This window comes from Anolis sagrei, chromosome 2, assembly GCF_037176765.1.
Source record: "Anolis sagrei isolate rAnoSag1 chromosome 2, rAnoSag1.mat, whole genome shotgun sequence".
NCBI lineage: Eukaryota > Metazoa > Chordata > Lepidosauria > Squamata > Dactyloidae > Anolis > Anolis sagrei.
Window position 1 is genome coordinate 38,468,841 of NC_090022.1, and position 15,827 is coordinate 38,484,667.

At 43.3% G+C, this 15,827-nt stretch overlaps 1 protein-coding gene across 1 annotated transcript; it reads left to right on the forward strand.

The window, feature by feature from the left end:
* Positions 1-5,321: 5,321 nt before the first annotated feature.
* LOC137096027 (uncharacterized) lies at positions 5,322-14,431 on the forward strand. Its single transcript, XM_067463467.1, is given in 1 exon segment — positions 5,322-14,431. A coding segment is annotated over 1 exon segment (5,388 nt). The 5' UTR covers positions 5,322-6,683; the 3' UTR covers positions 12,072-14,431.
* Positions 14,432-15,827: the final 1,396 nt, after the last annotated feature.

The window sequence follows — 15,827 nt, forward strand, 5'->3', positions numbered from 1 at the left end:
TGGTATATTCTCCCTGTGTTTAGAGGAACTGGGATGACAAGTGTTCATTGCAATAGCTTTTCAATTCAGGGTGCCAACTAGCAATGCCTACTTTCAAGATACTTTCAGGAATGTAGGCATTAGTAATATGGCACATCTACACTGATCATTTAATATAGTTTGAAGGCAGCTTGCCAATGCACTATTTATATGATGCAGGCAGCAAATGCTCCACTACACTTTAAGGGCTTTAAACCAGTGTTTCTCATCCTGGGGGGGGGGGGGGGGACAGGACCTGAGGGGAGGTGCTAGAGGCATCAACAAAGATGATCAGAAAACACAGTATTTCTTGCTGGTCATGGGGGTTCTGTGTGGGAAGTTTGGCCCAATTCTGTCGGTGGAGTTCAGAATACTCTTTGGTTGTAGGTGTTCACATTTTGGCATAGTGAGTATTTGTGCCAAGTTTGGTCCAGATCCATCATCGTTTGAGTCCACAGTACTCTCTGGATGCAGATGAAGTACAACTCCAAAACTCAAGATCAGTGCTAACATGCACAGTATCACATTCTGGGATACACCTTCCTATCTTCAGAAATAAATATATGAACAGGACAAATCAGTGAAGGAAAGGGGAAGAGCAAAAGTGGAGATGAGATTAAGGAGGAAAGGGAACCTAAGGGAAGTATGGCTTGTAAAAAAAAAGTGTGGTAAAGACATGGAGCAGGAACAAGGTTCTGAAAATAACAGTGAAGGTGGTAGGCATCCATAGAATTTCCATATGGTTATGCCTACAACTCCAATAATTCCCAGCATAGCCAATGATCTGGGATTCATGAAGGGGGAGAAATTCCAGGGATTCCTAAAATTCCCAGAAATCCCAGCCAGTTTACCAGCTGTTAGGATTTCTGAGAGTTGAAGGCCAAAATATCTGGGGACCCACAGGTTGAGAACCACTGCTCTATGCTCACCGGATGGAGCCAAACTTCAATTAGACTATGCTGGAAAGAGCACTAGTATAACCTTCTTAACTGCAGTGTGAATGTGGCTGAAGAGATTCTCAAATCCTTCAACAACAAACCAAGAATGAACAAATTGTGCAAAAAAAAAATCACCTTAGGATCACCATAAATCAGAAATTATTTCATGTCATACAATAACAAAGCAAGAAGGCCAGAGAGAGCAAATTGTAAATTTTAAATATTTAACTGAAGCAGCTACTCGGTATTTTGTCTTCAGGCTTCTAGTGATAATGCACTATGCAGACCACGTGTGGTTGATGTTATTTGAACTATTTGTGTTTTTCTGCATAAAATGTGTAGTATTTGGGGGTATAACCTGAATTTTCTGAATAGGTACAGTCCAACTTAACAATAACAACAAAAAAGGAAGTGTGATAGGAAGTGAGAATGATGTGTGGTAACTGACTTGTGCGGTTTTAATGAAGGTAGAATGGGGCTGTACAGGCATGGACCTGCATTCCAGGTTTGTCATTTATATTACATTTTGCAGCTTTACATAATTTCTCTGACAAATGCAGAACTAATGTGACATCCATGCAACACATTAGATTAGTTCCATATGATCAGTCCTAATCCAATGAATACCAGGAAAATTCATGTTGCTCTAATGTGAGTTGCGATTTAATATTCCAATTTGTAAGTACTTTTGTCTGAATGTAGCATGTAATTTGCATCACTGGCAGTCTTAGCTCAAGAGAGATGGCAGCTGCGGAACATTTAGCATTGAACTGTCTAATGTATATTAGGATACTTCCACCTTATGATGATGGTATTCTCCTTTGTTATAGATTTCCCACATCCCTTTGGAATTGTAATGAGAATGACAGGGAAAGGGCCAAACCCAAAGATAATCTTTCACAAAAAGGAGAGGTCCACAGCAATATCAACATTCTCTACAGGATACTAAATGAGTGAATTATCATGGTTCATCTTTGCCTTGAATCCACACACAACTTGGCTTATAGGAAGTGTGGATAAGTTATTTCAGGACAGACTGATCATCACGGTTCAGTTAGTTTTTGATCAATTTTCCAAAATACTCACATCTATTCTTATCTGGGATGAAAATAATTTGATGTTTTAAAGCAGAACAGAAGTCTAAGAGCTAAATTCTTAAAAGTCTGCCTTGAGTCCCCTTTGGGTCTGACTCTGAATCCTTGCTTCTACTATGTTGAGATTGTCCTCCTCCCTTTTTAGTCTGAACAAGTTCTTTTCTTTCACTTCACACTCCATATTCAATAGAGTTAGGGACACAGGACTCATACCAAAGTGAAAAAGTGTGGATAATTTTAAAATCCCTTTAGGAATATCTAGGTCCTATAATATGACTATATGGTCAACTTCTGCTGGATTTTGACCATAGAATCATGCTGAAGGAAACACAAATGCCTAGACAAGAATTCTCTATGTCCTCCAGGTCAACCCTGTGGTCCACTTTGACCATACAGTTATGCTGTATGGTCAAATAATATATTAATCATATAATCTAAGAATAATTAAATATGCAAAAAATAACCCTACAAATGTGGAGGACTGGTTGTACCTATCATATCTGGTGATTTCTGATGGTCTTAGGAATCTTTTTGGCAGAGAAGGCTTAAGATCTCTCCACCTGTCCTTCTCTTCCTTTTTGGAAACAGACTGCAAATTCTCCCACCAAAAGGCCTCCTCCTCTGTGATTGGCTGGCCTCTCAGCAGGCCTCTGAGCCAAGAGCAGGGCTGTTTCTGAGATTCCAAGTGGGAAGGGGAGAGCGGGTGTGCTCGGCGCATGGCAGCATGGTGCACATGTGCAGGTGAGGGAGAGCATGTGAGACTGGAGGGAGGTTCGTGCCAGTGAGTCCCTTCAAGGCATGGGGGTTCTGTGTGGGAAGTTTGGCCCAATTTTATTGTTGGTGGGGTTCAGAGTGCTCTTTGATTGTAGGTGAACTATAAATCCCAGCAACTACAACTCCCAATGGTCTATTTTCCCCAAATTTCATCAGTGTTCACATTTGTGCACATTGAGTGTTCATGCCAAGTTTTATCCAGATCTATCATTGTTTGAGTCACCAGTACTCTCTGGATACAGGTGAAGTACAACTCCAAAACACAAGATCAGTGCCCACCAAACCCTTCCAGTATTTTCTGTTGCTCATGGGAGTTCTATAGGTTCTTATAGGTTTTTTCGGGCTATAGGGCCATGTTCTAGAGGCATTTCTCCTGACGTTTCGCCTGCATCTATGGCAAGCATCCTCAGAGGTAGTGAGGTCTGTTGGAAATAGGAAAATGGGTTTATATATCTGTGGAATGACTGGGGTGGGGCAAAGAGCTCTCTGTTGAAGCTAGGTGTGAATGTTTCAGCTGACCACCTTCATTAGCATTTGAAGGCCTGGCTGAGCCTGGGAAATGTTCTGTTGAGAGGTGTTAAGATGTGCCTGGTTGTTTCCTCTCTACTGTTTGGGAGTTCTGTGTGCCACGTTTGGTTTGATTCCAACATTAGTGGAGTTCAGAATGCTCTTTGTAGGTTAACTATAAATCCCAGCAACTACAACTCCCAAATGACAAAATCAACCCCCTCCAACCCCATGATTATTCTAATTTGGGCGTATTGGTTATTTGTTTCAAATTTGGTCCAGTGAATTAAAATACATCCTGCATATCAGATATTTACATTATGATTCATAACAGTATCAAAATTGTAGTTATAAAGTAGCAACGAAAATAATTTTATGCTTGGGGATCACCACAACATGAGGAACTGTATTAAGGGGTTGTGTCATTAGGAAGGTTGAGAAACACTGGGCTAGAGAGTGTTGGACCCTGGAGAGAAAGGGGCCTAAAGGAAGAAAGGGGCTCAGCTATAGAGACAAGGTGACCTTGGGAAAATCACATTTTCCTAACCTAAAAGGGAGGCAATGGCAACTCTCCTCTGCATACATTTTGCCAAGAAAATCCTCTGAGGGGGTTGCCAGCCATAAGGTAAAGGTAAAGGTAGTCCCCTGACATTAAGTCCAGTCATATCTGACTCTGAGGTGTGGTGCTCATCTCCATTTCTAAGCCGAAGAGCCAGCCATAAGACAGCTCAAATGTCTATAATAACAAAGGAGGAAGAAAAGCACTGAGATTGTTTGAAAAAAAAAACGAAACAATGGAAAACGAGAGAGCAAGCCATTCAGATTTCCCATTCTTAATTATTTTTGCCAATTCCTCCTTCCCTCTATCTATAATCTATTGACAAAGTAATCTCAATTGTTTGTGGACCTAGTGGTGAAGGAGGAGATGGTGCACTTGTGTGATGGGAAGTTGAATTGTGTTAAATATTAGCTGAGATTTTGTATCAGAGGATATGATGTGCAACTTCATGATGATGGAGCTACACTGTCAACACAGAAAGCAACTGTACTAGTGAATTCTGATGATACACAATGGGATGTAACAGGGGGCTTCTATTTCACAGTGCAACACATTGAGCGCTGGTACACATTCTAAATTAGGACAGGCTATGCAAAAGGACAGATGTACTTAACCAAAGGAATTGTCTTATACAGATAGAACTATTGGTTCATCCAGCCCTGAATGGCACCAGCTCTCCACAGCTTCAAGCTGGAGTCTTTCCAAGTACAATCTAGCATTACTTGATAATATACCAATATTTCTGCTAAATGGTCTCCCACCTAATTACTTACCAGGCCTAACCATGCTTAATTTCTGAAATCAGATGGCATACTGGCTAGCAACTGCCATGTTATAACTGCTTAGTCAACTAGTAACAGTATACCTTTATTGTGTCTTCCCCATCCCTCTCTCGAGCCACCCTCCAACCAGTAAGGAGATTCACACTTGAGAAATAATCCACTTTAAATCCGGTTTCTGCCTCCTGCAGAATTCTGGAGTTTGTAGTTTAGTGAGGCTGTTAGGGACTCTTCTCTAAACTGCAAATCCCAGAATTGGGGAAGACACAATAAAGGTATACTGTTAAGTGGATTTTTTTCTCTAGTGTGATGAAATGGCAACCACTTGATATCTGCTCAGCATCTTCTTCCTGCTCTCTAGTGTACCAGGCCAGTACTGCAAACAGACTATGTTTTATGTATTGTCTATGTTTTCTTTCCTTGCCTCAATAGACTGAAAACTGCAAGTCCGAGACAAAGTCTGATGCAGAATGATTTTCTACCAAGAGAACAAAGGACAAGATGTTTATGAAGTCCTTGTTCTGCCTTCCTCTCCTTTGCTTCAGTTCCCCTTGTTTATAGGCCTTTCCAATAGTGTAGAGACCTTCTTTTGTATTAGTTTCTGGATGGAGCTTAAAACATCCCTCAGAGGCCTGTCTCAGTTGGTTTGATGAAGGCTTGATGAAAATACATAATACACATATTGGAAAATATATTTGATATAACCATATTAGAAATAGGAGTTAGAAAATATATAAGAGAAATGTATGCATGCATAGCTAGTTCACTTGACTTCTCAAAAGCTGCAAAATAAGAGGCCAGCCCCAGGAAAGGAATGTGGTGCCTGACACTTCTAAGACCATAAGATAAGATACATACCAGGCACCAGGCACCAGGCACCTTATCATCCATTAAGAGGTGCCTGGTACCTTATCGTAAAATTGACTAATGAAGTGTCCATTAGGGGGTCTCAGGAATGTTATCTCAAGATGGATGGAGCAGGTCCGGAGACATCCTGGCGCTGGGAGTACATTAACAGTCACTCTTTAGATAGTAAATTAATGAGGATTGACAACTTGTTGATTTCCAAAATATGCCTTTGAAGTCAGTGAAAGAGTAGATGTTTGTGACGTACATTGTGATGTTTCTATGATGCATGAATACTTATTTTCAAAAAGTGTATAAATACTCTGCATTTCCTTTGTTCGGGACCCTTCTTTCCTGGGCTACCAGGGGGTCTATATCCGGTTGGCGCCAACCGAGAATAAAGCGTGCTTTCCAGTACTCTGGATCTCTCTTTGTCTTTGTTCCTCAAACCATCTCTCTTCCATTACATTTTCTGGCGAGCCAGCCAGGAGGCTTTTGAGAGAGGTTTGTAGGGAAAAAGATTAAAGACAGAGGCCTTTTGGGAGGCCTGGAAGATTCCTCCGAGGCAGCAGGCTGGCTGCATCATTTCGACAGCACTCTCACCGGCCGGCATTGGAGGGAGCCCTCGGGAAGGTGAAGACAGACTGCTGCTTCTGACGAAATTCCATCCTTTCACCTAAGAGGCTGCGAAAACCACGGATCAGGCGAGTATGAATTGCACCATGACATTTTAGGAAAGTGTAGACGTCAGGAAAAGCCTTAGCATTTTGCTGAAGGCTCCAGGAGTAATTAACCTGGAAAAAGGCAGTCCCTAGTAGACTTTTTTGGGGTTTGTGTTTGCTTTGTGTACCAGAAAAGGGAAACCGACTGCCTAGAGAAATAAGGAAAGGGGTTGGGGAGATAAGTACCTTGTGGTGGATGCATGTGTGAGTGAATGGTGTATGAAAGGGCCAAGAGGCTGGTCACAGGGGATCGCAGAATCCCAGACTGGTGAGCGAAGGGAAGTGTGGTCCGTGTCCGCCCCTCTGGGGTTGGCGTTCCTTCTAAAGGAATCCCTTGCAGTTCTCTTTGTCGGGCGACTGGCAGAGTCAGGGGACGGGCGCAAACGCGTGGACAGATCCCGTACCTTTTTCCTTTTTTTGTGTATTAGTTGTCCATTTGTCTGAACATGGGAGGGTCTGTTAGCAGCAAGCCTAAAACTCCTTTAGAGCTCATGTTAGCACACTTTGACAAAAGCTTTGGAAAGCTAGACTATGGAGAACCACTAAGGCCCAGTAGATTGCAAACCTTATGTCAGAAGGAATGGGTTAAATTTAGCGTAGGTTGGCCAGAAGAGGGCACTCTTGATCAACAAATCATTGCTAGTGTCTATGATAGAGCAAGAGGAGCAAATCCTTTTGAGGGAAGTTATCCCACACATGTCCCCTATATTCTAGCTTGGGGAGATGTGGTGCGCCAAATGCCAGAATGGCTGAAGCCTTGTGCTTTAGCACATTGCAAAACTCTCCTAGCACAGAAAACTAAAGCTCCTATTCTGCCATGCCCTGTGGAGGAGGAAATAAATGCACCTCCTCCTTATTCAACTGGGGAGCTCATAGCCCCCCAGGCCCCTGCAATTCCAGCCCTTGATCCAGCAGCAGTAAGCCCTCCAACGCAACCTATGGCCCCAGCACAACTGTACCCAGATCTCCCTGAAGATTTAGATGAAGACACAGACTCTACCATGACTGAGTCTTCTTCAACTCCATCCCCTGAAAAAGAATCCCTACAGGCAAAGGCACCACTGAAAACAGCAAAAGGCCATGACCATAACTTAAGGAATATGGACAAGGCAAACAAGAAATTGGCTACAGTAATGCCCCTTCGTCAAGTGAGGGAATTCATAGGGACCCAAGTTGAAGGTGGACAACAAGTGCCTCAGTTCCGGCCAGCTTTTACGCATGTGCCATTTACCAGCTCAGATCTTTTCAATTGGAAAACACACACCACCCCCTTCTCTACAGATCCAGGACCAATGACAGATGTTTTCACTAATATTGTCAATACACATGACCCTACATGGCAGGACTGTCAGCAGTTGATGACGTCCCTCCTTACTACGGAGGAACGTAAAAGGGTCTTAGCAGCTATGAAGCGGCAGACTGAGGCTAGGAGAAATGCTGCTGTTAACCTAGCTGACCACATGAGGGAGAATTGTCCAGAGACTGATCCACAATGGGATCCTAATACAGCAGACCAATTGACTCGAATTCGTCAGTATGGCCAGTTAATGATCCAAGGCCTTGCAGAAGCTGGGAAAAAGCCTACTAACTTATCTAAAGTAAAAGAAATAAAGCAAGGTGCCGATGAAAGCCCAGGCGCCTACCTGGAAAGGCTGTTAAGTGCCTACAGACAATACACGCCTTTCAACCCCGCAGAGGAAGCCAATAGAAACATGGTGAATGCAACTTTTGTAGAACAAAGCGCCCCAGATATTAGAAGAAAGCTACAGAAATTGGATGGGTTTGCTGGAATGAACATGTCTCAATTACTTGACATTGCTAATAGAGTCATGGCAAATAGAGATCAGGAAGAGAAGAGGGACAAACAGAGGCAGATGAGAGCTCAAGCCGTTTGCTTGGCTGCAGCACTGAGGGAATGGAACCCAGAAATAAGGCAAAGCAGAGGGCACAGCAGAGGGCGAAGCAGAGGGCGAAGTTATGGGCCAGGAAGAGGACAGCCCCTTGGGCAGGACCAATGTTCCAACTGTAAACAACGGGGACATTGGAGGAGAGATTGCCCCCAGATAAGAAGAGGGAGAGGAAGAGGACATCCACAAGAGCAGAGAGGAAGAGGAAGTGAGATGCCCGGGAGACAGAGACCCTTCTATCAAGAAGCACGTGAGCAGCCAGAGGAAGAAGGATTCATTGGATTGGCCGGAGGCCCCCAATGGTCAGGGCCAGAAGAGGACTGAAGCCAGTCCGGGGTTCTAACCTTGGGATCCAGGGAACCCTTGGTCAAGGCAAAAGTAGGATCCCAAGAAATAACATTCCTAGTTGACACAGGAGCGGAAAAATCAGTAGTTACCACCCCATTGGCCCCCTTAACCCAGCAAACCATAAAAGTTATGGGAGCAACAGGAGATCAATGTCTCCGACCCTTTCTACAGGAAAGAAGATGTCAGCTAGCAAATAAAGAAGTCACCCACAGTTTTCTATATATGCCTAACTGCCCAGTCCCATTGCTGGGAAGGGACATGCTGTGCAAACTAAAAGCAAGGCTATCATTTGAGGAAGATGGATCTGCTAAGATGGCTGTAGGAAGAACCACAGGCCTTTTGCACCTCACCTGCCCTATGGAGGAGGAATGGAGGCTGCTAGTAGTTAAAAGGGGCTCAGAGAACAATGAATGGGAAAAGTTTGAAACTCCTGAGGTATGGGCAGAAGATAACCCCCCAGGCATGGCCAAATACATACCTCCAGTCGTAGTAGAGTTAATCCCAGGAGCCCGTCCAGTCAGTCTAAAGCAGTATCCAATTCCCAGACCAGCAATAAAGGGAATCCAAAAGCATTTGGACCGTCTGTGGCAGCATGGCATTATAACAAAATGCCAGTCTCCATGGAATACACCCCTCCTTCCAATCAAGAAGCCAGGTACCACAGATGATTTTCGCCCTGTTCAAGACCTTAGGGAAGTCAACAAGGCAACAGTTACCTTGCACCCAGTTGTGCCAAATCCTTATGTGATATTGGGACTCATACCAGCAGAGGCCACCCATTTTACAGTCCTTGATCTTAAAGACGCGTTTTTCTCCATAAGGTTAGCCCCCCAAAGCCAGTTGTTGTTTGCTTTTGAGTGGGAAGACCCAGCCACAGGAGCAAAACAACAGTATTCGTGGGCAAGATTGCCTCAAGGTTTTAAAAATTCTCCAACGATATTTGGAACTTCCCTAGCAAAGGATTTGGAGGACTTTCATTCTGACTCAGAAAAGACTGTCCTTTTGCAATATGTAGATGATTTACTTTTGGCCTCCACCTCAATGGAAGAGAGTTGGGGCGCCACCAAGCGGCTACTCCAATTACTTTGCCATAAGGGATATAAAGTATCAAGGACCAAGGCCCAGCTGTGCAAGACGGAGGTCAAATACTTAGGATTCCAAATAAAACAAGGATTTAGAAGTCTAGGAACTGAACGAAAGCAAGCCATCTGCCAAATCCCAGTCCCCACTACGAGGAAGAGAGTCCGCGAATTTTTAGGCGCAGCGGGGTTTTGTAGACTTTGGATTCCTGGCTATGCCGTATTGGCAAGACCTTTGTACCAAGTTACAAAGGGGGGTGAAAAAGAACCTTTTAAATGGACACAAGAACAGGACGAGGCTTTCCAGCAAATAAAGTCAGCCCTGATGACAGCGCCAGCTTTGGGCCTACCTGATGTAACTAAACCCTTCACTCTTTATGTTGCTGAGAAAGAGGGTGTAGCCATTGGCGTTTTAACACAGACTTTGGGCTCCTGGCCACGACCAGTGGCCTATTTGTCTAAGCAGCTAGACATGGTAGCAAAAGGATGGCCCCCATGTCTACGTGCAGTAGCAGCTGCTGCCTTAGTAGCTGAAGAAGCCAGGAAGTTGACCCTAGGACAAGATTTGACCATCAAGGCCCCGCATGAGGTAGTGACATTGTTAGAGCACAAAGGACACCATTGGCTTACCACCTCCAGAATGCTGAAATACCAGACTTTGTTATGTGAGAACCCTCACATTAAAGTTCAGCAATGCACTACTTTGAATCCTGCTACCCTCCTACCTATAGATCCCCATATGGAGAAACATCATAGCTGTATTGAAGTAATGGACACAGTATATGCCAGTCGACCTGATTTGACTGATGTTCCATTGCAAGGAGCTCAGCTCACCATGTACACTGATGGCAGTAGTTTTATGGAAGGAGGGGAGCGAAAAGCAGGATATGCAATAGTTACCATCAAAGAAATATTGGAAGCAAATTCACTGCCAGCAAATACATCAGCTCAAAAGGCTGAGCTCATTGCTCTCACCAGGGCTCTGGAGATAGCAAAGGGAAAGAGAGTTAACATATACACTGATTCAAAGTATGCCTTTTCAGTACTGCACGCCCATGGTGCACTTTACAAAGAAAGAGGACTTTTAACTGCAGCAGGCCAACCAGTCAAACATGCAGAAGAGATATTACATCTCCTAGAAGCTGTATGGGCCCCAAAACAAGTAGCTGTGATGCACTGCAAGGGACATCAACCAGGGCAAGATCCGGTAGCACAAGGGAACCGAAGGGCAGATGCAGCAGCCAAAGAAGCCGCTGCCAGACCCCTTCAGGTGGCTACCCTTCTCCCCTTGCCCAATCCCAAGGTGCAGCCTACCTATAATAAAGAAGAACAACAATGGGCCCAGGACAATGGAGCAGTAGAATTGGCAAATTCTACTGGGTGGCTAGCCTTTCCGGATGGAAGAATCATTGTCCCCAGAACCATGGCCTGGGAAGTAGTAAAGGGAGCCCATGAGTCAACACATCTAGGAAAAATGGCGCTAGCTAAACTACTAGAAAGACAACTGTACATAGATGGACTCCACTCTTTGACAATGGCAGCTTCAGCTAGGTGTCACACCTGTGCTAAGAACAATCCACGCCAAGGGCCGCGCCAGCCTCCAGGCATCCAGCATTGTGGAAATGTACCCTTTGAAGCCATTGTTGTAGATTTCAGTGAAATGCCTAGAGTAGGGCGATACCGCTACCTACTGGTGATGGTAGACACTTTCACTGGATGGCCGGAAGTGTACCCTACTGTTACTGAAAAGGCCACGGAAGTGGCAAGAGCACTCATGAAAGACATAATCCCAAGGCATGGGATGCCAGCATTCATAGGCTCAGATAATGGCCCTGCTTTTGTTAAAGCCACCATTCAAAGCTTGGCTAAGGTTCTTGGAATAACTTGGAAATTGCATTGTGCATATAGGCCTCAGAGCTCAGGCAAGGTTGAGAGAATGAATCGAACTCTGAAAACTAAGTTAGCTAAAATGTGTCAAGAAACTGAACTTAGTTGGGTTCAACTTCTTCCTCTAGCAGTGTTACATATTAGATGTACCCCCACTAAGACCATTGGACTGTCTCCTTTTGAAATGCTTTATGGGAGGCCCCCTCCTTTGTTTCCCAGATTGCAAGGGGAACTGCATGAGATAGGGGCCCAGGCAAAGAGACAGGAAATGGTTGCTTTGGGGAAAACACTGCAAGAGCTACGACAGTATGCCTATGAGTTCAGGCCGCCCATTCACATGACCCCCACTCACTTGTTTCACCCAGGGGATGAGGTATGGGTTAAAGATTGGAAAGGGGAAACGTTGCAACCCAAATGGAAGGGACCTTATGTGGTAATTCTTACATCACCCAGTGCGGTCAAGGTAGCAGAAATCAAACCTTGGCTTCACTGGACTAGAATTAAAAAGGCTGCTCCCAGTTGGCATGCTATTCCAGACCCAAAAGACCCACTAAAGCTTAAAATAACTCGAAACTTTGGTTGTTCTAACCAAAAGGAAGGCGGTGGTAAATAAGAAGATTCAGACTAGACTGATACTGCAAGACACATACCAGGAAGCTGTCTTGCCCTGCGTACAGTCAGATCTGCCCCTGCTGTTGGATGAGAAGATACGGGCTAGACACTGCAGCTTAAGTCCATACCTGGAAGCGACTAAGCTCTACGCACTGTCAGACCCCAACTGGAGAGGATAGAAGACGGAACTAGACCCTATTGCAGCCTACCGGAACGGTTGCTCTACATACGGTCAGATTCCAGAAGAATGAAAGCTTTGTGGGAGATATGTGTGTTAATGTGTGTGTCAATTTTAGAAGTAGATGGTAACTGGTTCAAAGAGCATGCCAAATTTATGTTTGATCAATATGGGAGAAATGCCACTCTGATATATGAACACCCTGAAACAGTACGTGAGTTTTCCTTTTTGCCTGCTTTGATCAATGAGGAAGCGGTGGTTTTGGCCACTCTTCTCTTAGCAGAGAAAACAGGAAAACCTACAATCTTTAACCCCCCTGCCTCTCTAAATGGGCTACGGCATAGAATGATAAAGGTTTCAAAGACCACCCCTGGCAAATGTTTTTGTTGTCATTATCCAGAAGGTTATCGGAAAGGGTGGAAGAGTATCCCGGAAAAAGAGAGGGAAATCCTTCTCAATGTGGGAAATTACTCTCACTGTACTGAGAAGTTTTACCTTCATGGGAAACATAATGCTTCCCAAGCATCAGGGTATTGGCACAGTTTATATTTCCAAGAACAATACAGTGACCCCTCCCAGGGAGAGGATGAATATTACAAAAAAGCCAGAGAACAATATGAAATCATGAAAGATAGCTCCTTTGGGTTATTTTCACAGTTTATGGAACAATACAACACACTTGAAGAGTTTTTGAAAGACTTAAGAGCCCTAATGATGAGAAAAAGCATGACAAATGAAGGGGATATTCTTACATGTAATGATTGGAAAATATATGATCCCAATTTGTGGTTTTTCTATGATGGTTGGGCGTCTAATTTCCATCCAGGTGGATACCAGTGTGCAGGTGTTGGATACTTTACATTCCCAGTCCAGGTTGCTTCTCGCCGCATAAGAACAAAGCGAGACAGATCAGCACCCCTAGGCCCAGCCTGCTCAGATGAGGTAATAATAGGAGCACAATTGTCTGAGACAGAAGGAGGCCGAGTGGCTGGAGGTCTGCTAACAGGCATACTGACGCTTGGAAGCTACCCAGGCATAGTGGCCCAAGAAAATAGAAAGAGTATCCTAGGCCTCACCTGCCGATTGGAAAAATCCATAAATGCCACAGGACTCATAGTTAGGGCCATGCAAAATGAAGTAGAAGAGCTACATCAAATTGTCTTACAACACCGTATGGCCCTGGACTACCTGTTGGCAAGACAAGGAGGTTTCTGTAAACTAATGAAAGAAGGTTGCAAAGTCAGATTCCATGATCTGAATAAAACAATTGAGGATGAATTAAATCAAATGACAGACTTAATAGAAAACAACACACATGGGGTTTCAAACCCTTTTGATTGGCTCACGAGCTGGCTACCATCGATTCAATGGTTAAAGGAACTGTTTTTTGCTTTCTGTATAATCCTATTAGTAGTGTTACTAATGTTATGTATTCTGCCTATTATTTTCCAAATGCTGAAAAGATGCATATCTAAGATGGTAAATGATAAACAAGATGAAATGCAATTATTAGCTTTAGTTAGATGATGCTCTTCCCCTTCCGGTTCAGAGCACCAAAGGGGGGATTTGATGAAGGCTTGATGAAAATACATAATACACATATTGGAAAATATATTTGATATAACCATATTAGAAATAGGAGTTAGAAAATATATAAGAGAAATGTATGCATGCATAGCTAGTTCACTTGACTTCTCAAAAGCTGCAAAATAAGAGGCCAGCCCCAGGAAAGGAATGTGGTGCCTGACACTTCTAAGACCATAAGATAAGATACATACCAGGCACCAGGCACCAGGCACCTTATCATCCATTAAGAGGTGCCTGGTACCTTATCGTAAAATTGACTAATGAAGTGTCCATTAGGGGGTCTCAGGAATGTTATCTCAAGATGGATGGAGCAGGTCCGGAGACATCCTGGCGCTGGGAGTACATTAACAGTCACTCTTTAGATAGTAAATTAATGAGGATTGACAACTTGTTGATTTCCAAAATATGCCTTTGAAGTCAGTGAAAGAGTAGATGTTTGTGACGTACATTGTGATGTTTCTATGATGCATGAATACTTATTTTCAAAAAGTGTATAAATACTCTGCATTTCCTTTGTTCGGGACCCTTCTTTCCTGGGCTACCAGGGGGTCTATATCCGGTTGGCGCCAACCGAGAATAAAGCGTGCTTTCCAGTACTCTGGATCTCTCTTTGTCTTTGTTCCTCAAACCATCTCTCTTCCATTACAGGTTTGTTCCCTTTCCCCATACAGCTCCTTTGCTGGAGTCCTCCTTCTTTCTATAGTAGGCCTACAGTCTTTTAGAGGCTTGGATATTGTCTGGAATCTTAGGCCTAGCAATTCAAAACAGATATTCTTAGCACTTTTTCCTGCTGCTGCAACCCGAAAGATGCCTGTAACCAGCAAGTTCTCCTTTTGTAATGTATTGTTTTAAGTTATTCTATGATAGTCCGGGGGGGGGGGTGTTAACCCTTTCTTCATCTTGTTTCAGTAAACTCATTTGGTTATCTTTTCACCTTCTCTCAAAGTTCCTCTGTCTGCTAAGGGTCTTAATCTTAACAGAAGGTATCAGATAGCCCCCAAGTAAAGCCAGACAATATAGTTTCCCCAAAGGTGTGCCATCACAATGTTTTTGGTGTCTCAAATGACCATTGGTTCAGGAATGATGAAGTGGCAAAAGCTTAGGGAGTGCATAGCAGGAAATGGGATGCACAGCTCTCTCTTCTTGCACTGAAGCAACTGTAACAGTTTGTCCAACTGAATCATGCATGGGATTCCACTTCTATTATGAAACAAGGAAGGGAATATGGACATGTCTTTTAATCCTGGCTTTAATGATATTGTGTAATTTACTTTGTTTCTCCCTATGTGATTGTTTATATAGTTGAATGTTTTCATATTGCTTAATTTATTTTTAAATTTATTATTGTATTTTTATTGCATTGAATTTTTGACTTTTATGCTGTGAGCCGTTCTGAGTCCCCATGGAGAGAGAGGGAGGGATATAAATAAAGTTTTACCTTTACTTACTTAATAATAACTTTGCTATCGTGACAAAAGGCCATTGTCTGCCAACCCAACAGACTGGAGCTTTTGAATAAAAAAGAAAATAGAAATAATTGAAAGGTTTTCAGGGTTCTTATATAGGAAATCTACATTATTCTGGCATTATTGCCATTGTAGCCTCCTGTGTGAGCACACAGGATACACTAAGACTATGTAAGATCCTAAGATGTAATGATAGCTTCTTGGAGACTTCAAGATTTCAAACTGGCCCAGGGAATAAGAAGGTGTTTCAAAAGGTCTGGGAAGTGTGTAGAGTTTGTTGGCTATCATATTAGTGGGACAGTGAATCCAGTCTGGGTTTAGAATGAATTTTAAAGTAGCTTTTCAACATTTTCAGCCATGTCTTTCAAATAATTCCAGTTGTCCAGGATTTATTGGTTCTGTTTTGAGGAGACACTTATACCTTCTCAGTCAAAGTAATGTTCATGTTTCCAATTATTGTCAATCCAGGTGCCAGAACCATTTCAAGGAGAAAGATGTTGGGCTGAACTTGGGAAATTCAGTTTCA